Raw genomic sequence first — 24,680 nt, forward strand, 5'->3', positions numbered from 1 at the left:
CATTGCACTGACGACTAGGCTGGTAACAGGGATTGCCAAAACTCCCAAGGGGAGCTGCTAAAGCTGGAAAGGAGTGATTTGAAAAATGTGTGGAGATAAAAATCAATGCTGAGTATTTTTGCATTCCTGTTGGCAAATGCAATTGTGATTTCTGCTGCACAACTGAGTTACTAAACAATTATTTTCAGAATGGGCTGTTTATCAAGTGAGCATTTTAGTGAAGAGTTGCAGCTGCTTATACAATGGAAATGTTCATTTTAATAAAGGATTAAGCACTTAAGTCAAATGTTTGTTTACATAAGGAATTAGTTGAATGACTAGCAATGTATTGATATTTTTGTATCAATGAGAACTTTTTCTCACCAGTGAAATCATCAATAGGCACCAATTGTTATTTTCTGTCAGCCAGCCTCCTGATTTTAAACTCATGGTGGTTACCAGGTAAGTTGGCATGGGGAGGGAAAGTGCTGGGTGGTAAGGTAAGAGTTATCATTGAGTTGCCATGGGAGATGGATAAATATGCATAGAATGGCATGGCAGTCTGAGGGGACTTGGTCAATAGATGTACTCAGGGTGGCATAGGAGTATAGGCACCATGGGTAAAGTGGGATAGATTGGCAAGGAGAGTGTGAAGAGCCTGCTGTGAGTGCAGAGTATGGTGGCATAGGTGGGGCATGAAGATTGAAGTAGTGAGAGCAGGAGGGATCTTTTATGTTTAATCATTATTTTTACTTCTAGCACATATTCAGAATTACCCAGGCAGGCTTTTGCCTAGCTTGCTTTGGGAATTGATACCTTCCTGCACTCTTCCTAAATCATCTAGCCTGATTCCTAGTCCACTTCCCCAAACCAAGAATAGGAAGTGAAGGCAACCAGTTTTGAAGGGTGGGTTTGTGGAACTGGGATTTCCCCACTGCTGCACATCCAACCCGGGAACAAAAGTCTGAAGATGAGGCTCTGTTGCTCAGTCATGCCAAGCTCTCTGTGCATGTCCTACATTGGAAGTGTCACTACCATGGAGCTGGAGCACTGCATTAAACCTCACTGTTCAGTACAACAACAACAGGTAGGTATTGCCACTGCTGCTGGTGTTGCTAGTGTAGCTGGGGTTGTCCTCTTGTTCTTCATCAGAGGTCCATGAAAGAACTGTTTACACTGCACCCAAGCTGCTGAGAAGGATGAGAACTGGAAAGTGCAGATCAAAGATAAAAATTTACAAAGGAACAGAAAATGACTGCTATGGGATGAAAGTACACTCAGAGCCCTAGGTCCTTTGAGCAATATTCTTTTATTTAAGCAAAGGAGCAGCTGTAATAGATCAATATTTAAACACCAAACAGTTTGCCAATGTCATAGTCCAGTTCAGTGTGTGGTGTGCTCCCCCTTTGTTGACTCTGGTGAGCCTCAGAGTTCCAAAAACCAAAGCTCTGGTCGTTAAAGCCACAATCGTGGTTAAATCTTTAAATAGTTTCAATTTTCGTCTGATAATTGGTAACCTCATGGATTATGGAAGTTCCCTTTAAACCTCAAATGGCAGCAGTTAAATGCATTTTTGTCATGCTTCTGATGTAGCTGCAATCATTTCCAAGTTTAGTCCACTGCATATACCAACACCCATCACCCCCATGCAAGCTAAGACCCCTATGCCAATATCGCTGATTAATTTAGATAGATGATAAAGGAAAGCAGTTGAAGGTGTAAGGGAAGCAGTGTGAAAATGTGATTTGAATTACACTTTTTGCAAAGGCAATATGGCCTGACTATCTTAAATAATTCCATCAGTGGCTTCATCTAAATCAATTATGGTGATTTTGAATAGCAGTGGTCCTACTACAGGGCAATGTGAGATTCCACTTGTGACCTGACTCCACACAAATCTATTCACATTGATGACCACTCTCTTCGTATTAACATTGACAGCCAACCACTTGGTACAACTGCTTCCAATACCATTTCATATTTTACTTTATTATTTTTCTTTTTGGAAATATAAAGACTATACATTCTTTTCAGTCCTACTTCTGGAAAGTCAATCAGGTAGTGAAATAAAACTTTCCTTTTCATTAAATAATAACTGTTAAACTTGCATAAGTTATAAATTTCACCCTTTATGTGTTCCATTGGATTAGAGTTTAAAGGGTGAAAGAGTATATAGCATGCTCTCCAGCCTTTTACAAAATTGGGTTGCATTGGTAAGTAAAATTTTAAAAAAGGCTGCACTGCAATGCAAATGTGGGGTTCAAACCCAGCAGAAATTGGGATTTCTACCCCATAGCAATACAAACTCTCATCCTTGACAAATGCTGTTGTTTTAACAGTGCCAGGCCTAGTACTGCCTGCTGCTGGGACTCCGTGTATCCAGGACTTTTGCACAGGAAGAGATTAGTGACATCAAGAGTGGAGGGGTTTTGGGAATGTGTGTTAGGCAGGCAGGCAGGAAGGCAAAAAGAAGGATATCAGAGGTACAGAGCAGCCCCTGAAATTATGACCTATGCCTTCCTTCCCACCTCTTCACCTCAGCTGGCATGTTAATTATCTGTCAATGATCATCTTTAATGTGCAGTTGGGTGGCTGATTTTGGTGCATGCCTGCCTGCTGTATTATGGGAAACTGACCTTGGATTTGTGACATGACCTTCTCTCAAAAGATTTTACACATGCATTAGACAGCAGATTTGTAAACATAAAATTCCAGTTTATGTCTCCCAGCACCAGATATCAAACTGACAGTCTTGGAATTCCCATGATTCCTTCTCTAGGAGTCTCTCCCTATTTACCACATTAGTCCCAGACCTAAAAAAGCTATTTAATAAATAAGCTAGTATTCACAGGGTACATTGCCATTGTCAATAGCACTGGGCTCATTTCTGTAGTATCATGCAATGCAGCATGTTCAGCCTTAAATGCTTTAATCCCAGTTTAGATTATTCTGCAGTTATTTCTGTTGGATCAGTTTTAGCATCAACATTGTTACTGTAGTATTATTTGTCAATAGTGAAAACCATTACAAATTATCCATTCAGCACTTCAGTGATATCCTGATCCTCTTACATTAATGTGCTGTGCTTCAATCTCTCAAAGGGCTTGTGTGGTCTTTAATCATTTTCGAGCTCCAAACGTAACTGAAGAAAGCTTTATCATTGCAGCAGAGCCCAACCACAATCCATTTTTTTCCGTATCATTTAATACCTCTCAGAATGGCTTTAGTTATCCTTCTTTGCCCATTTTCTCTTGATGGGTATTCATTTAATCCCAAATAAATTTTATTGTAAGTGGAGTTTAATGCAAACCTTTCAGTTTAGCCATTTAGGCTTCCATTTACTGCCTACACCCTTTTTTAAATCTATGTTTCTAATAATCTAATGTTCCTTTCCACAAATAAATAAACTGCTAACCTTTTTTGTATCAAAGCTGTCTTGCTATCTTCCCAAAGCTGACCTCCGGTTTGAATTTGAATTGAATTTAATGTCACGTGTACTGAGGCACAGTGAAAAGCTTTGTCTTGCGAGCAATACAGGCAGATCACAGAGTTAAGTAGCAGAGATAGTAAATCAAAGATAAACAGCGACAAAAACAAAACACAGGTACAAGCGAGTGTTAAGAGTTTTGAGAGTCCATTCAGTATTCTAACAACAGTAGGGTAGAAACTGTAGCGAAACCAGCTGGTGCGTGAGTTCAGGCTTCTGTACCTTCTCCCTGATGGTAGAGGTTGTAGAAAAACATTGCCAGGGTGGGATGGATCTTTAAGAATACTGGCAGCCTTTCCTTGACTTTTCTTTAGCAATTTACCCCAAATATCTAGTTGAGGAGTAATTGCTTTCCATATTAACACACATCCTGAATCTTATGAAAGATTGACTATCATTTTAGTCAAATTTCATGGAGGGTTTCTCTCTGAGTTCTAGTGGACATTTTTTTTCATTCACTCTTGGGACATAGGCATTGCTGACTGGCCAGTATTCATTGCCCATCCCTGGTTGCCCTTTGCTTATGGGTATCATTCCAAACTCTCCTCAGTGGTGGCCATCCATTCCCCCTCCCCCTTGCCTGTTTCTCTTGGCCTAGTAGAAATCCAAGTCGAGGAGGGTACACCTGCCTCTGAGCAGGATACTTGTGAACTCTATAGATACAAACACCACCCCTCGCTCTGTTTACCACCACCCCCAGCCACCCTTCCCCGGGTCAGCCCAGCTGGGACTGCATTCAGATGAAGTGAGAAGGAAAGAAAGAAGACTTTTTGAGGCTGGCATGGATCATGTCACTAAGTATCTTATCACATTTGTAAATATGACATTTTCCTTCATCAGCTGTATATGAGAATGTCTGTCTGTCCACACTACAATGCTGAAGGCACAGAGGTTAGCCATCTTTAGCATTGCACAATGTTCCGTGGTCCAACGTGTGAAGTGACCAGCTCCCAATGGGAAAATAGCAGGTGACTGTTACTTTAGAAACTAGGCTCCATCTTTCCAGATTGCAAATCATCACAGCCATGAATGGAATTGGTCTATAATCATGTTACATGACATTGTGAAGAGAGCTTGGAGCCATGATTTGGATTGTACAATATTCACTAACACTCACAAGCACAGATTAAACATAGAACATTACAGTGCAGTATAGGCCCCTCGACCCTCAATGTTGTGCTGACCTGTGGAACCAATCTGAAGCCTATCTATTCTACACTATTCCATTTTCGTCAATATGTTTATCCAATGACCATTTAAATGCTCTTAAAGTTGGCAAGTATATTACTGTTGCAGAAAGGGTATTCCACACCACTACTACTCTGAGTAAAGAAACTACCTCTGATATCTGTCCTGTATCTATCACCCCTCAATTTAAAGTTATGTCCCCTCGTGCCAGCCATCCCATCCAAGGTGTGTTCTACCTTCACTGTATGAGTGTCTGTGCAATGGTATTCCCCTTTGGAGTGCCTCACATCGCTCAAATTTGAAGCCCCCTCCCTCACAGAATGAAACTGTTACCATTTCTATTCTCAATAATTTTCATCACTATTGTATGTTATAGCATGATGGAAGGAAACAGCAGTTGCTCTACAAGCAATCAGTTTCAGGCTAAGCCTCTTAAAATTCGTATAACCACAAATGCACTCATTCCCTTCTTGGTAGCCCTATCCATCAACCCCATAGGCTTTGAACTTCCCAAGTTCCAAACAACTCATCTATTTAAATCTTTATCTGCACATTTTAATCCTTCCAGCCCTGGATATATGGAGTTGACATGCTAAACCTAGCAGTGCATCGTTCCCCCGTTGAAGCCAGGGTATTGCTAACTGTTGATGATTCTTCCACCTGTGTTACCCCTTTCTCTTCAATGTTCTGTTGCCTCCCTCCCCAGATAATTTATTGTGTATATTATACTCTGAGGTCCCTACCTTCACAAGATTCATTGTTTCTGCATTCCAGCATGCCCTTCCAATTCTCACAATTAAGTTCCCACTTTCCCTCTTGCAGGACTGACCCCTAATAATACCTCTTGACTTTTAATGGATCAGCACCTCACCCAGGACTGACTGTGGCTCTCCCCTTCAAGGAACTTTTCTGGACAGTCTTGTATGCTGAGCAGATCTCTAACTCATACCTTTACAGTTCACCAGCAGTTTTCCTGTGACTTTTAACCCTGAAGGTTGACTTGACTGGGGACTACTCCCTTAGAACTTGAGGCATAGTGGTTTCCTTGAAGTGCATATTGTTTGCTTGCCACACACTGCTGCAGGTGTAACACTGACATAGCATGGTTCCATACAGCAAGACTTGTCTTTGACTGCTGACAACCATGATAACCTGCCTAACTGTGTATCTACACAGAAAGACTAATCAAGGTGAAATTACTGTAAGCCTTTATGTGCTTGCTAGGAGGATAATGTGCAAACAAACAGGGTGGGGATGTTGCGATCATCAAAATGGTGCAAAGTAAGTGATTAAAAAGAGAGCACAAATCCCTGAAATGCATCCAGGTCTTGACCACAAGCTGGATGCCCATGGTGCATGTAAAGTGCCATGGCAGCAGCATTGTAATAAAAGAGGCTAGTCTGCGACAAAGTGCAGCACCACCATAATGATGCTGTGGGGCTGGTATCTGATGGAAGCCAAGGTCTGTGCAGTCACTGCCCTTAGACTGTGCCTTGCTTTGTTCATGCCTAATGTCCAACTGTGGGGGTCAGGAGGATCAGGAAGCGAGTTGGCATCACCAGGTAACCATTCTGACTTTCATATTGAGAATTATCGGCATCTAATTTCCATCTGGCAGGTGTAAGAATGTGGAACTGCATATTAACAAGGTAGTAATGAGACTAAGAAAGAGCAATAAACCATGCAAGTAGGCCTCTTGCCACTCACTGTTGAGAACCTCATCTTGTCATCCAACATCTGATTGGAAAAATAGAGCTTTTGATCTCGAAGTGAATCCTCACTAGACATCTCACCCAACTTTTGCACCATGCCCACATGGGTCAGATGCCACCCATAGTTCCTCTCTCTTACCCAGTTAATGGATGGATAATTGAAAATCCCTATGATAAGAGAAGTACACTTCTACTGCCTTCCTAATTTTCAAAACAAGCTCTCTCTATATCTGATCATCTTTCGTCTTTACCTGTTTCAGTACACATCCACATTCTTTGTAAACTTGAGGTGAGCAAAAATGCCATTGCCCATGTCTTTTCTTGCACCAAGTTCTATTTACCAACCTCTTCTGTGCTTGCTGACCTATTTTGGTTCAATGAGTACCCAGTTTTAAGGGTCTCATTTTTGTTTTCGTGGTCCTTTCCTTTGGCACCCCTGTAATCTCCCTTCGCCTCAGAGATACCTGCATTGATCTCATTCTGGTTTCCATAACATCCCAGAGTTTACTTGCTCCACCATTGGTGGCCATCCTTCAGTGCCCAGGCCCTAATTTCTAAACTTTCTTCCCAAGAAATGACTTCACCCAGAGAGTGATGAGCCTGTGGAATTTGCTACCACAGAAAGCAGTCAAGGCCAAATCATTGTATGATTTCAAGAAGGAGTTAGAAATAGCTCTTAGGGCTAAAGGGGCAGAGGATATGGGGGGAAAGTGGGAATAGGCTATTTAGTTGAATGATCAAACATGATCATAATGAATACGGGAGCCAGCTTGAAAGGCCAAATAGTCCTCTGCGGTTATTATTGTGTTTCAATGTTTAGACATGTTGGCTCCTCTATCTCATTTAATCTTCTCGAAGATCCTTTTTAAAATTAATCTCTTTGATCAAGTGCCCTGATATAATGTCATATTTTCTTTTCTAAATTTTGTGTGAAATGTTTTGGGCTGTTTTTATTATTTTAAAGGTCCTATATAAATGTAGTTGTTAATTTGTGCCCTAGTGCCTAAAGCAAGTGGGAACCTTAACTTTTGTTAGTGCTCTTACATACAACTGAACCCTTTTCCTTCCATCACCAAGTCACCTGTGTTTTGTTTTCACTTATTAACCATGACTAGTAAATCTCATGTTCCCTACTGGATTAATTTATGTGCAAAGTCTGCTTAGGGTAAGGTAGACTATCAAGAGCTATTGAGAAAGGGAGGGCACTAAATTAAAATGGAGCTTGTCATCAGTGGCAACTTCCATTTCTATTTTTATGTCAGCTCTAGTGAAAGTTGGTTTGGGGTTTGTCTGAGGTACTTACTCCTCCAGGCTCTTTGCCATCTTTCCTGCTGATCCCCATCAGTCATTGCACAGGCTGATTTGTCGCTCTTGTTTGGGTAGAGCAGGTCATCTGGCAGTTTTCATTAACTCTTGAATGTAAATTACTTCAGCTACCTCTTGTTGACTAATGTCATCTCTATATCACAAGTGCATGTTCTTTTATAATTAGAGCTTAATTAATGACTTGTGAACTTTGTCTTGTTGAATCAAAATCCTTTATATATTTTCAGCTGAACTTCCAGACTGGCTTTACTGTTGTCTCTGAGCTGCATTATCACCGGTGACTGTGTATGCCTGTAATTATAGAATTTACATAGAAACATTTTGAGGAATTTGCTGCACGCCTCATGTGATTTTGTCTAATTAAATTGCCTTGTTCCTTATAATTAGAACTAAATAAGTTTTAATATTGCCATCAGTAGCACTTTGTTTCCCCGTCCTAAAGGAACTGCATACTGAATTAGCTTTTTGTGCTTTCATCTCAATTAACTCAATTGTCTTGTGATTGCTGTTTCCAAAAACAGTCCCTAACTGATTCAGAGAAACACTTTTTTTTTCCCCTGTAAAAACATATTTCTTTGGCAAATGGCCTGTAGCTATCCATGAAAACTTGATTCCTCTTTGTACACAGAATCTCTTGCCACTTGATTTTTGTGTCAAGTGACTACAAGAAAACAAATCTCCATTTTAAGGGTTCTGAGGGAGGACGTGGATATGGAAATGTTTCATTGTTTGGTTCAGAAATGGATTAAACTGTTTTAAATTAAATACTGCACTGTGTCAGGTACTTAATTAACCTATTTGTATACTTATAATAATGAGTTATTAAATAGGATCAGGACTATATGGTCAACTTATTTATTAAAGAAATCAGAGCTGTTTGAATGGGTAACCTATAGTGTTTGTATCTCTATTCCAGTGGTGATGTAGTAACTCCAATGTCCTTGAAATCTGAAACATTACATTTTCCAGCCAAGCATTGCCATATCTGGACAAGTTTAGGAAAATCAGTTTAGTTTATGGAATTGGAAGTGATCCTGAAATATCCTGAGTTTAAGAATCTAGGCTACAAGATTGTTCTCCATTGTGCCCCTGGTTTCAGTGCTACGGGAAACTGTGGGGTGGTTAGAAAGTGGTAGTAAATCCACTTCTGACAACGAATACTCCAGTGACACATTGCACCAGTGTTTCCCAGACTCTCTCTGATTGTGACTCTGATTGGAAACTTGAAAATTGTTTTCACCACAGAGTAAGAAGTGGATTAGAGCATTGATTAAATCAGTTATAGGCATCAGGATAAACAACAAGTAAAATTACATAGGATTAAAAAGCAGAAATTGCTGGAGAAAGTCAGCATCTGTGGAGAGAGAAACAGAGTTAACATTTTGGGTGATATGGTGGCTCCGTGATTAGCACTGCTATCTCCTAATGCCAGGGCCCAGGTTTGATTCTACCCTTGAGCAACTGTGTGGAGTTTGCACCCTTCTCCCCTTGTCTGTGTGGGTTTCCTCCGATTGCTTCGGTTTCCTCCCACAGTCAAATGATGTGCAGGTTAAGTGGATTGGCCATGTGTCCAGGGATATGCTAACTAGGTGGATTAGCCATGGGAATTTCAAGGTTATAGGGTTGGATATGGGTGGGATGCTCTTCAGAGGGTCTTGATGGGCTGAATGGCCTGCTTCCACACTGTCAGGATTCTGTGAATCTATGATTTTGAATCAAGTATGACATTTCTTAGAGTCATTAACTCTATTTCTCTTTCCATACATGCTGCCGGACCCATTGAGTTTCTCCAGCAATTTATCTAGATTTAGTTCAGATTTCAAGCATTTGAAGTATTTTAGTTTTATATTTATCTAGGACCTTTTAAAAGAATAAAACAGCCCAAGTTTTTCTTATTATAAAGCTATTGTATCTCCTGCCAAAGAAGAAAACACAGTTTAGATCCTTGTTATGAATACAAAACAGACCAGCATTCCCGTGTCTGGTAATAAAACGTGGCCAATTCAAAAATTGAGCTGTCTCCCTTTCAACCCACTTCACCTAGCTTTTAAATTACATGAGAACAATCCTCATGTTTGGGTAAATCTCAAATTCAAAACTTTACAAAATTTCCCCTGACGTCTGGAGGCCAGCAAAAATAACTAAGCTATAGCAGAGTTTAGTCATGCTGCAAGGAATTTTTAATTATTTATTACTCAATCTCCTGTGGTTTTGTATATGAGTAATTGAAATGAAGTTCAGACTTTGGCAAAATATAAATAGGCATGTAGGGAATAGCTTCTTGACTAGGGTCATGATGAGACTGTTACATTAGAAATGGGAAGTAGGATATTGATGGAGGGAGAAGGGAATTGATAGCTGGTATATGGAAAAGGGGTGGGAATGGGAGCGGAGAAAGATTGGGAGGAAAAAGATTGTTTTGTTAACTTGTAGGGTGTGGGTCTTGCTAACTAGGAAATAATTATTGTCTGTCGCTTATTACTTTTGTGAAAGTAGTGGTGAGCCATCTTGACTCACTGAATTTCATGTGGTGTAGATGCAGTGCTATTCAGTTCGAGATCCATGGTGTTTAGCCAGTAACAGTGAAGGCGTAGTAATATTGTTCAAGTCAGGATGGGCTGCAGTTTTTAGAACAACATGCAGATGGCAACATTGCCATGAATCTGCTGTCTTTGGGTGGTGGGTTTGGAAAATGGAGCCTTGATGAGTGCCATCTTGTAAGTGGTGTACATTGCTGGCACTGTGCATGAATGCCAGATTAAATGTTTAAGTTGGTAATCAAGTGATTTTCTTCACCCTGGATGGTGTTGAACTTCTTAGGTGTTGTTGGATTGCAGACATCCAGGCAAGTATCTCACTCCTATCTTATGCTTCATAGATGACAGATAGAATCAGTGAAGTCAAGAGCGAACTATTGGTCACAAAAATCCCAGATTCTGACTTGCTCTTGTAGCCATAGTGTTTATATGGCAGGTCCAGTTTAGTTTCTTATCATTAGTAACTGCCAGATTGTTGCTGGTGATGGACATTCAGCAATGGTATTGCCTTTGAATGCCCAACAGGAAATATTTGGATTCTCTCCTGTTGGAGATGTTCATTGACTTTCACTTGTGTGGCATGGAAATTACTCTACCATTTATCATCCCAAGCTTAAATGTTGTAGAAATCTTGCTGTATATGGGCAGAGACAATATCAGTGTCTGAGGAGTTGTGAATGGGGCTCACCGTTGTGAAATCATTATCAAACATTCCCATTGCTGACTTTAAAATGGAGGGAAGGTCATTGATGAAACAGCTGAAGACAGTTGGGGCTTAAACACTATTCTGAGGGATCTTGTGGCACAATGTCAGTGTCCCTACCTTTGAGCCAGGAGACCTAGGTTTGAGTCACTTGCTCCAGATGTATGTAATAGCACCTCTGAATAGACTCATTAGCATATATGTTTCATGAGGAACTCCCGAAACAATATCCAGAGGTTGTAATGATTGGTCTGACACAACCAAGACCATCTTCCTTATAGCTGTGTGAATCCAATCCGTGGTGAGGTTTCCCATTGACTTCAGGTTTGCTCAGGCTTCTTAATGGCAGACCCAATTAAATGTTACCACTGATGTCAAGTATAGTCACACTGACGTCACCATTTGAATTTAACTCTTTTGCTGTAATGAGGCTAGGTACTGAGTGGACCTGAAATAACCCAAACATCAGTACTGGTAAACAATGTTATAACCAAGCAAGGGTCCATTAACCACTTTGCTGATGATGAGTAGACTGAGTAATTAGCTGGATTGTGTTTGTTGAGTCAGGTCAGACATAATCAATTTTGTAAGATGTTGAGTAGATGCAATTGTTATCACAGCACAAAGTCAGCTATACAATAGTTGGAATGTTGTCAGGGCCTTTGCTCAATCCAGTGCTGACAGTCATATTGTTGATCCCTAATTGATTGAATCACAATGGCTGTTTTCTAGCAGCTTGTGAAACTGGAGAGCTCAGGAAGGGGTTAAAATAGGACAATTCAATTAGCACTTCTGGCTGAAGATGGTTGCAAATACTTCAGTCTTGTCTCTTGCACAGATGCAGTGGTCTCTGCCATCATTGAGGACTGAGCTTTCTCCTCCAATTAGTTAGTTAATTGTCCACCACCGTTCATGACTGTGACAAGAATACTGAACTTTGATCTGGTTTGTTGGTTGTGAGATCAATTTTTAAATTCTTTCATGGGATATGGGCTTTGCTGGCAAGCTTAGTATTTGATAGGAGAAAGTGAAGACTGCAGATGTTGGAGATCAGAGTCAAGAATGTGTTGTTGAAAAAGCACAGCAGGTCAGACAGCATTCAAGGATCGGGAGAATTGGGATGTTTCAGATATAAGCCCTTCATCAGGAATGAGGCTTGTGGGTCAGGGCTGAGAGATAAATGGAAGGGGGTGGGGTTTGAGGGAAGCTAGCTCAGAAAGCTGAAGGTGAGGGAGAAGGTAATAGGTCTGGGGGTGGGGGGGATGGACAGGTCCAGATGACAGTGCCAAGTTGGAGGCTTGGGACTGGGCTAATGTGGGGGGAAAGGAAATGAGGAAGCTCCAGATGTTCTCTGATATGATCCGCGAGAAGGCGTCCTGACTTCGAGGTAGAGGAGACCATGCTGGGTGCAACAGATGCAGTAGATGACATTGGTAGAGGTACAGGTAAATTTCTGGCAGATGTGGAAGGATGCCTTGGGGGGCTTGGACGGAAGTGAGGAGAGTGGTGTGAGCACGGGTTTTGCACTTCCTGTGGTGGCAGGGGAAGGTGCCAGGTGTGGGGTATGGACCTGACAAGGAGGTTGTGGAGGGAATGGTCTCTCCGGAACACTGGGGTGGGGCGGGAAATATATCCTTTAACAGTGGGTCTGTTTGGAAGTGGCAGCAGTGGCGGAGGATGATGCGATGTATGCGGAGGTTGGTGGGTGGAAGGTGAGGACCAGGGGGTTCTATCCTTGTTGCATTGGTAGGGGTGGGGTTCAAGGGCAGAAGAGCGGGAAGTGGAGGAGATGCGCTGGAGGGCGTCGTCAACCACGTGGGAAGAGAAATTACGATCTTGGAAGAAAGAGACCATCTGGAACTTTGAGGTGGAATTGGTAACAGATGCAGCGGGAACAGAGAAATTGAGAATAAAAATGGCATTTCTACAAGAGGTAGGGTGGGAGGAGGTGTAGCCCAGGTAGCTGTGTGAGTTGGTGGGCTTGTAATATCTGTCTGTGGGTAGTTGGTCGCTGGAGACTGTGATGGAGAGGTCCAGGAAGGGGAGGGACACCTGCACCCAAGCTACCTAGACAACACCACATCCCATCCTACCACCTTTAAAAATGCCATCCCTTATTCCCAATTCCTCTGCCTCCACCACATCTGTTCCCAAAATGATCAATTCTACCTCAAAATCCCAGATGGCGTCCTTCTTCCACAGTCGCAACTTCCCTTCCAGCACATCTCCTCCACTTCATGCACCACTGCCCTTGAACCCCACCCCAGTCGTCACCTTCCACCCCACCAATCTCTGCATATATCGCACCATTCTCCCCCACTTCCGCCACCTCCAAATGGACCTCATCAGCAAAGATATATTTTCCTCCCCACCCCTATCAGAATTCCGTAAATACCATTCCCTCCGCGACTCCCTCGTCAGGTCCATGCTCCCGACCAGCCTGCACCCCACTCCTGGCATCTTGCCCTGCCACCTCAGAAACAGCAAAACCTGCACCTACACCACTCCCCTCACCTTCGTCAAAGGTCCACATCCATCAGAAATTTACCTGTACCTCTACCAATGTCATCTACTGCATCCATTGTACCCAGTGTGGTCTCCTCTACATTGGGGAGACAGAACGCCTTCTTGAGGATCGTTTCAGAGAGCATCCCTGGGACACCTGCAGCCACCAAACCAGCCACCCCATGGCTGAACACTTCAACTCCCCCTCCCACTCCATCAAGGACATGCAGGTCCTGGGCCTCTTCCACTGACAAACCATTACCACCCGATACCTGGAGGAAGAACGCCTCATATTCTGCCTTAGGACCCTGCGACCACACGGGATAAATGTGGATTTCAACATCTTCCTCATTTTCCCTCCCCCCACATTATCCCAGTCACAAGCCTCCAACTCTGCACCACTCTCTGAACCTGTCCATCACTCCCCCCCCTGACCTATCACTTTCTCCCTCACCTTCATCCACCTATCACTCTCTCAGCTAACTCCTCCCAACCCCCCACCCCACCCTCCCATTTATCTGTCAGCCCTGACCCACAGGCCTCATTCCTGATGAAGGGCTTATGCTCAAAATGTTAATTCTCCTGCTCCTCAGATGCTGCCTGACCTGCTGTGTTTTTCCAGCACCATACTCTCAGCTTAGTATTTGGTGCCCAATCCTGCTTAACCTCTGTGGTTTGTTAAACATTTTCAGGAGCTGGTCATTGTCATTGTAGCTAGTGAAGCAGGAAACCTTGCCTTCTGAAAAATCCTGCCCTGCATTTTCAATATCTGCAGTGTTTTGTTTTCACAAAGCATCTGTGTGTGATTGTGCTCCATTATATATGGTATAAACTCTAAATATGAAGAATTGTCAGCATTTTAATATTTTTAGTAATTGATGCTTTCTAGTAGTTCCATGAACAGTAACATTCCCCCCGTGTCTGCGTGGGTTTCCTCCGGGTGCTCCGGTTTCCTCCCACAGTCCAAAGATGTGCAGGTTAGGTGGATTGGCCATGGGAAATTGCCTGTAGTGTTAGGTAAGGGGTAAATGTAGGGGTATGGGTGGGTTGCGCTTCGGCGGGTCGGTGTGGACTGTTGGGCCGAAGGGCCTGTTTCCACACTATAAGTAATCTAATCTAATAACTGGTAGATAGGATAGTGAAGAAAGTGTCTGGTATGCTTTCCTTTATTGGTCAGAGCATTTTGAGTACAGGAGTTGGGAGGTCACGTTGCAGCTGTACAGGACATTGGTTAGGCCGCTTTTGGAATATTGCGTGCAATTCTGGTGTCCTTCCTATCAGAAGGATGTTGTGAAACTTGAATTGAATTGAAATTGTGTACCAAGGCACAGTGAAAAGCTTTGTCTTGCGAACAATACAGGCAGATCACATAGTTAAATAGCATAGATACTTAAATAATAAGTAAACAGCAGCAAAAACAAAAACACAGGTAAAGGCAAATGTTAAGAGTTTGTGAGTCCATTCAGTATTCTCACAACATTGAATTGTTGTGAAACCGGCTGGTGCGTGTGTTCAGGCTTCAGTACTTCTCCCCGATGGTAAAGGTTGTAGAAAAACATTGCCAGAGTGGGATGGATCTTTGAGAATGCAGGTAGCCTTTCCTTTGCAGCGTGCCTGGTAGGTGGGTTCAGAAAGGGGTCAGAAAACATTTACAAGGATGTTGCCTGGGTTGTAGCTATAGGCAGAAGCTGAATAAGCTGGGGCTGTTCTCCCTGGAGCGTGGGAGAGAGAGGGGTGACCTTATAGAGGTTTATAAAATCATGACAGACATGGATAGGATAAATAGACAAGGTCTTTTCCCTGGTGGGGGGAGTACAGAACTAAAGGGCATAGGTTCAGGGTGAGAGGGGAAAGAAGTAAAAGGGATGTAAGGGGCAACCTTTTCACTCAGGGTGGTGCATATATGAAATGAGCTGCCAGAGGAAGTGTTGGAGACTGGTACAATTAGAGTATTTAAAAGGCATCTGGATGGGTATATGAATAGGAAGGGTTTGGAGGGATATGGGCTAATGCTGGCAAATGGGACTAGATTAGGATAGGATACGTGGTCGGCATGGATGAGATGGGCTAAAGGGTCTGTCCCTGTGCTGTACATCTCTATGATTCTATCAATATATGTGATCGCTATTCTTTATGCCAATAATTTTTATATATTGCAAAGCACATTGAATGGCATTTTAGCATTAATGACAGATACTTAAAGTTGTTCTAATCCTGCTCTTTCCTTGTGTGCATAAAACTCACTTCTGATGGTTTACAATATATATAGATGGGCTGGTCAATTGAGCAGAATAGTGGCATATGAAGTTTAATCCTGAAAGTGTGAGGTGATGCAATATGGTAGCACTAACAGGACAAAGGAGTACACATTGAATAGTGTACATTGGGAATTACTGAGAATCGGAGACAGAAGTATCTTCTCTTACTTTGAAGACAACAATGCAGGTGGATAAAGTTGTTAAGAAGGTGTTATGGCACTGGGTAAACCCCCTGCTTAACTTAACCTTGCAACACAGAAAAGATTTATCCCGTGCAGTAATCTGCGAAAATTCGAGAGACCAAAGATTATTTAAAGTAAAAATTAACAACTTTATTTCTTAAAGTATGACAGAGAATAATTAACGCACAATTATTTACTTTATAACGCACAATCTAATCTATCTTTTAATTTTCCTTTCTATAATACTAGTTGGGCGGCACGGTGGCACAGTGGTTAGCACTGCTGCCTCACAGCGCCTGAAGACCCGGGTTCAATTCCCGACTCAGGCGACTGACTGTGTGGAGTTTGCACGTTCTCCCCGTGTCTGCGTGGGTTTCCTCCGGGTGCTCCGGTTTCCTCCCACAGTCCAAAGATGTGCGGGTCAGGTGAATTGGCCATGCTAAATTGCCCGTAGTGTTAGGTAAGGGGTAATGTAGGGGTATGGGTGGGTTTCGCTTCGGCGGGTCGGTGTGGACTTGTTGGGCCGAAGGGCCTGTTTCCACACTGTAAGTCTAAGACATAGTCCGATAAAATCCACAAGTAAGATTACCAAAAATTCAAATTTCAAAACCAGACAGCTGTCAAATCTTCTCTGTATCTTCCTCTGTAGACTTTCTGCTTCTTAGGGATTCCTGTTTCACAGGTCATTGATAGGTAAAGAGAGCTGTTTTCCGGGATGTCTATACATACTGGTGGCTTGACCGTTCTCCCTGTCAACTGTTCACGTTTTCCTGGTCTCATACCCCTAAAGCATTGGATTGTATCATTAGCTTTTAATATTGTCAATATACTAAATTCAAACTTGATTGGAGTTTGATATTTTTGGGGTATAATTTAAACTGACCAAATTTGAATTTGTTTTTGCATCCAGGCAACCAGCTACTCTAGCTGCTGGACCAAATGTTCAAATGTAACTTCTCCAGCACTCTGTGCCTCTCTAAGTCCTTCACTCTCTTAAAGGTACAATACACTTCTACACCTTCATAACAAAGGCATGTAGGATACTTGGCTACATTAATTGAGGCATTGAATACAAGAGCAGGGAGGTTATAAAGGAGCTGCATAACATGTTTGTTACACCACAGCTGGAGTACCATGTACATTTCTGCTCACCACACTTTAGGAGAGGGTGATTGCACTGGGGAGGGTGCTGAGGAGATTTTTCAGGATGATACCTGACTGGAGCATTTCAGCAATGAGGAGAAACCAGATAAACTGGGTTTGTTTTCCTTTGAGCAAAGAAGGTGGGTGGGGGGACTTGAGGTGTGTGAAATTATGAGGCATAGGTAGGCTTGATAGCAAGGAACATTTCCCCTTAGTGGAGGGGCACCATTTAACAGAGGACATAGATATAAGGAAAAGGACAAGAGGTTTTAGAGGGGATTTAAGGACATTTATTTTCATACAAAGGTTGGTGGGATCTGGAATTCACTGAAAGATGTATTTAGATGCATTTGAGATGTATTTAGAAGTGCACTTGAAAATACATAGTGTACAAGGCTATGAGCCAAGTGCTTGAAAATGAGATTAGATTGGTTGGGTGCTTGATGATTAGAATGGACCCAGGATGAGTCTCTTTCTATCCTGTAATGCTGTATGACTGTGTATTTGTTTATTTTAAATTTGATTGATTCACAGGTCAATTAAAAGAAGGTCAAGGAACTCCAGCTCAGCCTTCGGCATCAGAATATCATGACACGGAGAAAAATTACAAAAAATCTGAAGAAATGCAGGTCGAACAAAAGGAACGTTGTGGAAGTCCAGTATTTTTATCTTTGGAAATGGACTCTCAGATAAAGGATATTAATCCGCCGATGTTGCAGTCCACTTCAGGAGATGAAATAGAAAAAATGACTGAGAAGCTGGTTACCGCTGATTTAAATGATGGTTGTAACGAAACAAGTGCTTCAAAAGAGCAATGTACAGTGACATCTCCGAATGATGCTGCTGCTTCATCATTATTTGAATCCCCTTTGGATAGTCCAGACACAGAAAACCAATCTGATTCTGAGAGTGACTATAGGATTCAAATTAATGAATCATCTGATACTGTGGAAAGAAATATAGATTGCATGTCGTCGAAAACAATTTCCGAAATAAATTCGGATTCTCAGCTGTACAACATGTTGACCACAGATCTGTCAATAATTGAGGGTTCTACAGAATGTACAGATGGAAATTTAGCATAATTTGATTGCAAATTTTATATTTTAGTTTTATCCAATAATTTTTAAATTAAGGTCAATCATCTTTAAACAATGGTAAAGCTCTTCAACCTAACCTGAGTACATGTACAAACTACAATTTTCCTTAAAAATGAATATCAGCCCTTCGTAGGATGTGATATGAATGTTTATGCATCTGGAATTGTAAACTGAGTTCTAGTGGAAACAGCCTTTTCCCATATCTGAAAATGTAAAGTAGATTAAATGATTAATTATTACCTATGAAAAATATGTGTTTTCACCAAAACCTTTTAGTATTCCTTCAAAATATTTCAAAATATAAATTTATCACACTTTTTTTTTGTTTCTCCATGATAACAGGGAGGCATGTTTTCCTTGTTTTGTTTGTCTTTAGGAACCAATTGAAAAATTCTTCAGTGGAATGTAGTATTCACACAATGAGGTTTCAAAATGTTTCTGTCCAAAACAAAATGCTTTATTTTGGGTAACATTCTGTACCAGAATGTCTCCAGTAACATTGACCCACAGCAATTGCTGAAAATAGGAAGGAAAAATAATTTAGGAAAAAAACTGATTAATCCTTCCTCAAATGTGTGTACATAAAAAATTAATCTCCTTATTAATATGTCCTGACTGTGCTGTTAAGCATTTTCTGCATTTCCTATTTCTGGTTTCCAGCAATTCAAATTCATTTCTAAATTCATTTTAGAACTTGCAAACTTTTTGCCATTAATTGCTGTGTTACAACTGGAATTCCTTCAGATCAAAGTGTGGTATAGGAGCAAGAAAAGGATTGTCAGTGATTTTGTTAAATCAGATATTTATATGTTTTTGAAAGAAAACTACTTGCACAAGTTTTCTATTTGCCAGCTGTGATATGTTGCCATTATCATTGCATATCAGTAGGCAGCATCCCAAGCTCCAATGCAAACATAAAATTGTTTGTTTTATTCATGAGTTGCCAACATGCAATTTATATATGTATTCTAATTTTAAAAAAAGAGAAGTTGGAAATAGAAGAAAATGACAGTCAATATTGTAAATTTTCCATACATCTTTAATGACTCAAGGTTTATTACACCTGGAGGTCATAATTAATGCAGTAATATAGATAATGTATTTGTTTTCATAATGATTTTTATTAATTAGCTTAGTTGGGTACTGAATGTTGCAGCTTGTGTATGTTATGCTGGAAGCAAGAACATATTAATGGAATGTACTAATTACTTGTGGGGGAGGGATGGGGGGCAGTAGACCTTTACTGATGGTTTCAGCATAGAAAATCCACCAAGAGAAGTCTCAGGTATTGTATTACAACCGTCTTTGTTATGTAGTGTCCTGTTATAAAGACCGACCAAAAATTATTAAGATTCAGAATTTGTGAAATTTGATAATTACAAGAGAAATGGTGACAAATGTCAAGATTTTGCATTATTTTAATAACTGTCAGACCAGGCATTATCTCATTGAATGGCATAGCTCTCATGATAGGTTGATTGGTCTACTTCCATACCAACATCATATGACCTATAGTCAGGTTAGAGCTTAAGATTCACATTAGAAAGATTGATTGACAATATAATCACGTTATGTTGGCTCACCTTACAGTTAAATCAAGAGCAGCAGAACACAAGATCGTAGAGTGGAGGAAAATAATGCAACCTTTCTGTTGAATCTAAGAAGGGAAAAATTGTCATTTTACTTGTTCATGTGCTATTTATAACTTTGATGGAAAATATTCACAGTTTTTAATGTTTTCTTCAGTTTTCAAAGTTATTGATAGCTGTCACACTGAGAAGACTAAGCTATTATTTAACTTGGCACTTTAGTGATTGACATTTTATTGTTGGTTGCACGTAAATATCGAGATCCATGTCAAAAAGGGCTTTTTTAAATGAAATCGCAAGGAATCGAGCTGTTAATTTTCTAATTTTCTAAATTTGATGATCTCCAAACAAGAACAGCTCTGTGGGGAAATATATTTTAAAGAGAAATTATTGACAACTTGGAGTTCTTGAGTACATTCAGGTCCACCGATTTGACCACATACAGCTTGCCATGTATTGTCAACCGTCACAACGTCTTACTGTTGTTGAGCTTTTGAAATGTGCAATTTTTTAATTGAAATTGACACATTAGCAGAAGCAGATTTTTTTTAAAGAAATGTTCATTATGATATTGCTTGTGTCATCATCTTTAACAATAAATAATCCAGTCTATTTGAGAGTTTATTGGCAGAGATTATCAATGCTATTAACTTTTCTGTATCATATTTTTTAGGTTTAGCTGCTTTCAGGATGGATAATTGTGTTTGAATTTATTATATTAGGACTTGGTATTGTCCCTTGCAGGGACCAGATTGGAATTAAGTATTTTGGGGCCTAGGCCTAAAATGCTTTTTTATCTTGCTACTCCTTAATGTATTTTATTTGAAAGTATTGGAAAACATCTGTGAAGAGAAATCAGAGTTAATGTTTCAGGTTTGCTGACCTTTCTGAGGAAGAGTCACTGGACCTGAAATGTTAACTCTGATTTCTCTTCACAAATGCTACCAGACCTGCTGAGCCTATCCAGTAATTTCTGTTTGTTTCTAATGTACAGCATCCACCATTCTTTTGGTTTTTATTTATTTTTGTTTGAGTAGTGTTCTGATTGTTTTGCCAGAATGGTCTGGCTGGAATTAGGTGATAACCACAGTGGTGCCTGGATGGAATTGAATCATTGTTTTGTACTGTGATAGTTTTATTTCTTTAAATCGAAGGATTGTACTATTTCAAACATGTTTCCTTCACCAGCAAGCACAATTTCAGGTCAGAGGAAATACACTTTTGAACCACTATGATGTTAATATTATTAATTAAGTTTCAAAATGAAATTTGTGAAAATGAAGAGGAGGACACACTTTTTGTAGAAGCCTTAAATAAATACTTTCAACTTGTTTAGTCTCTAGGATTTATGTTAAATGCACAGAGATTAGAGAGTTGATTCTATGAATATTATGTTCTATTGCTGCACTAATTGTATATTCTGTTACCATGCCAACAGCATGTGGTGCGATAGTTTGAGTCATTCCTTGCCACCAAACTTTCTTTCTGTATGCTGAGTCTAGACCTGTTAAATTGTCAGTAGAAGATAACAGATCACTGGAGCCTAAACAGAAGGGGCACTTGTCTTACATAATATGGTACTTTATTTCATGATAGTAATAGTTACAGTTTATATTAATTTACCAGGCATAATGACTACGGACTCACAGGAGCTGTACAAAATATTTCTGCTCCATTTGGGTTCTAGTACAAAATGCAAAGACTATGTGACATAATCAGAGTGGTGAAATTCAATGTACAACCATTATCATTTACTGCAGCAATATCTCCCTATACCATTCTATGTGTCCTGTACCACTGTGTTGGATTTTGTATTACTACCTTATATTATTACAACCTGGTTTTCTATGACCTGCACCTGTACTTCACTTGTATTTGTTTGCCCCTCCAAGCAGGATTTTGTTTCTGATTGAGATGACCACCTATTAGGAAATATGACTCCTAGCCACGAGTGGCCATTCTCCTTCTCGATATATTTCAACTGGTGCCGGTTAATTCATTTTAAGTATTTATTGCCAATATTAACTAATACCAGTTACATATCCTATTGGGTTTGTTTATTTATTTTCCAACCTGTTTCTCTCATTGTGACCAGTGGCCTACATTTATCAGTCAACTGACATCATGAAAAAAACATATTACCTGTTCATTTATCTCATTGACATTTGTGGAATTTTGTGTGCAACTTAGCTTTTGCATCTGCCGACATTACAACAATTAATATACTTTTTATAAAGTTTTTCATTAGCTGTAAAGTGCTTTGGGATGAGCTGTGAAAGGTGTTAGGTAATTGCTGGTTATTTGCTCATTTTGTTCTGTCTTTCTTCTTTTCTTCCTGATTCATTCGGTTTCACAGTTCCTGATTGGCGACAATCGATTTTAGATGGAATGCTCTATTTATATTAGCAGCAAAACATGCATTTCTAGAGAATATAAAACTTCATGGAAACCCACAAAGTAACAATAAAAACAGGAATTACTGGAGAAAATCAACAGGCCTGGCAGCATCTATAGATACAGAAACAGAACCCCAAAAGTTTATAGTTTGGAACTAAAGGAGGCTGAAAATGATTGGTATTTATGTGTTGACAAAAGGTGAGGAGGAGCAAGTAGAACAGATGGTGAAAGTGCCCAGAGTGAAAGATAAAATTAGTGATAATAGTAATGGAAGAATTATATAGATGCACAGTAGTGTTAATTATATGTGTGAATAGTAGATTAATAGATTAGCTCTGCTCAGAGCAACTATAAAGTGGTGGATTAAGGGAATGTAGTCAAAATGGAGGACAGTGTTCGCAGGCTGATATTGTTGAACTTAATGTTAAGTCCTGGGTGCTGTAAAGTACCAAAGCAGATATTGAGTGCTTGCATTGAGCTTCTATGGGCCACTGTGGCAGGCCTAAGATGGAAATGTTAAAATATTACCAAGCTAATGTATTAAAATGGCAAGCAACTGGAAAGTCAGGGTCATTCTTACAGACAGAATGGAGGTGTACCACAAAAAAAGTCGCCCAGTCTGTGTTGATCTCATCATTGTACAATAGAGGAGACCACATATTCTGTCCTAGGCATGTTGCAGTGCTCTAGAAAAGCCAAAAAGAGTCACTGGACTTGTATATTTACTGTTTCTCTCTCCACAGATGCTGCTAGACCTGCTGAGTTTTTCAGCAATTTGTTTTTATTTCAGTTTTCCATTATGCACAGCACTTTGCTTTTATTAGAAAGGAAATAATAATTGTTTTAAGTTCAACAGGATTGTAGTAAAAATGAAATACCTATTGAAAATGATATGTGAAAATATAATTTGTTATGTCATTACATGCTAATAGAAACCTTATTTTCTATAAATCATTACTGATTATTATCCTCATGTACTGTAATGGAAATAGATCAATGTCTCAAATCTGAACAGTGCACTTGCAACGTTGTAGACACCAATCTCAGGAATAATTAAATATTTCTCATTTGAATTGCATTTCTTTTAAGTTGGAAGTTTGCAACTAAAATAAATAGAATGTGGTTATCCTTAAAGTACAGTTGTTCAGAATGTATTAGCTGTGATGTGTTCATTAGGTTTGAAAGTCAGTAAATATTCTTTTACTTAGAAAACTGGAGCAATGACTAATTTCTAAAACAGTGGGCAATTTTTATAGTACGTGTTAGTTGTCTTTTCAGCTTCTATTGAAAGCTTGGATTTTCTTTATGGCTTTCATCTTAAATGAGAACATAAACCATGGATTTGTTTTACATTTGATTTGCGGGGTTACACAATAGAGAAATTTCACAATGTTACACGATATGTGGTCTGTGTATATGCAGACAAATTTCTTTGTGTATTTAAACTAATCAAGTTTTCATTGTAAATTGTAATGGTTTTACTTGAGAAAGGTTGACAAATGACTTTGGTGTATTCATGGAAATGAACTTTTGTCTTGATTAAAGCTATAGTATTGTTTTCAATGGGCTGAATTTGGCTGATTTTTGAAAATAATAAAATATGCAGCAACGCTCAAAATATATAGAGAACAGCGAAAGAATCCCCAAATCAGGGAGAATCAACCTAATCATATCTAAAAGCAGAATGGCAGGAGCTGCTCCTCTCCTGTGCTTCCTGCTATAAATCAGTGACAGACAAGGGAAAGAAGCATGCTGAGATTGGAATAGTAAGTGGGAATCACTGGGGCGACATAGCGACAAGGTAGGATTTTTTAAACAATTAATTCACAGGGTATAGGCATCACTGGCTGGAGCAACATTTATTGCTCAACCCTAGCTGACCTTGAAGGTGGTGGTGAACAGCCGCCTTGCTGCAGTCCATGTTGCAGGTAGATCCACAATGATGTTATGGAGTATAATCCAGAGTTTTAACCCAGCAACATTGAAGGAATGACGACATATTGCCAAATCTGGATGGTGTCTTGTAGATGGCACACACTGCATCACATGAGCATCAGTACTGGAGGGACCAAATGCCTGTGGATGTGATGCCAATCAAATGGACTGTTTGGTCCTCGAGGTTGTCAAGCTCTTCGAGTGTTATTCAGAGCAGCACCCATCCAGGCAAGTGGGAGTATTCCATCACATTCCTCACTTGTGCCTTGTAGATGGTGCACAGGCTTTGGGAGGTCAGGAGATGAGTTACTCGCTGTAGATTCCTAGCCTCTGACCTGTTCTTGTAGCCATTGTGTTCATTAGGGGAGACCAGTTCAGTTTTTCATCCAGGCTATTGATAGTGGGGGAATTCAGTGTAGCAATTTCAAAGGGCAATGGTTAGATTCTCTCTTATGGGAGGTGATAAGTGTCTGGCACTTGGTACAAATGTTACTTGCCACTTTTCAGCCCAAACCTGGATATTGTTTGGGTCTTACAGGATTTGAATGTGTAATGTTTCAGTGTCTAAGGAGGTGCTGAACGTTGTGTGATCACCAGCAAACATGCTCACTTCTGACTTTATGATGGAGGGAAGGTCAT

At 40.2% G+C, this 24,680-nt stretch overlaps 1 protein-coding gene across 1 annotated transcript in view; it reads left to right on the forward strand.

Moving 5' to 3' along the window:
* ccdc149a (coiled-coil domain containing 149a) overlaps positions 1–18,105 on the forward strand; it is a 136,045-nt gene extending 117,940 nt beyond the window's left edge. Inside the window, exon 12 of the mRNA XM_060826638.1 lies at positions 17,555–18,105. Within this exon, the coding sequence (XP_060682621.1) occupies positions 17,555–18,105 (551 nt within the window). The remainder of the gene's footprint in view (positions 1–17,554) is intronic.
* Positions 18,106–24,680: the final 6,575 nt, after the last annotated feature.

The sequence above is a fragment of the Hemiscyllium ocellatum genome, chromosome 1, assembly GCF_020745735.1.
Source record: "Hemiscyllium ocellatum isolate sHemOce1 chromosome 1, sHemOce1.pat.X.cur, whole genome shotgun sequence".
NCBI classification, from domain to species: domain Eukaryota; kingdom Metazoa; phylum Chordata; class Chondrichthyes; order Orectolobiformes; family Hemiscylliidae; genus Hemiscyllium; species Hemiscyllium ocellatum.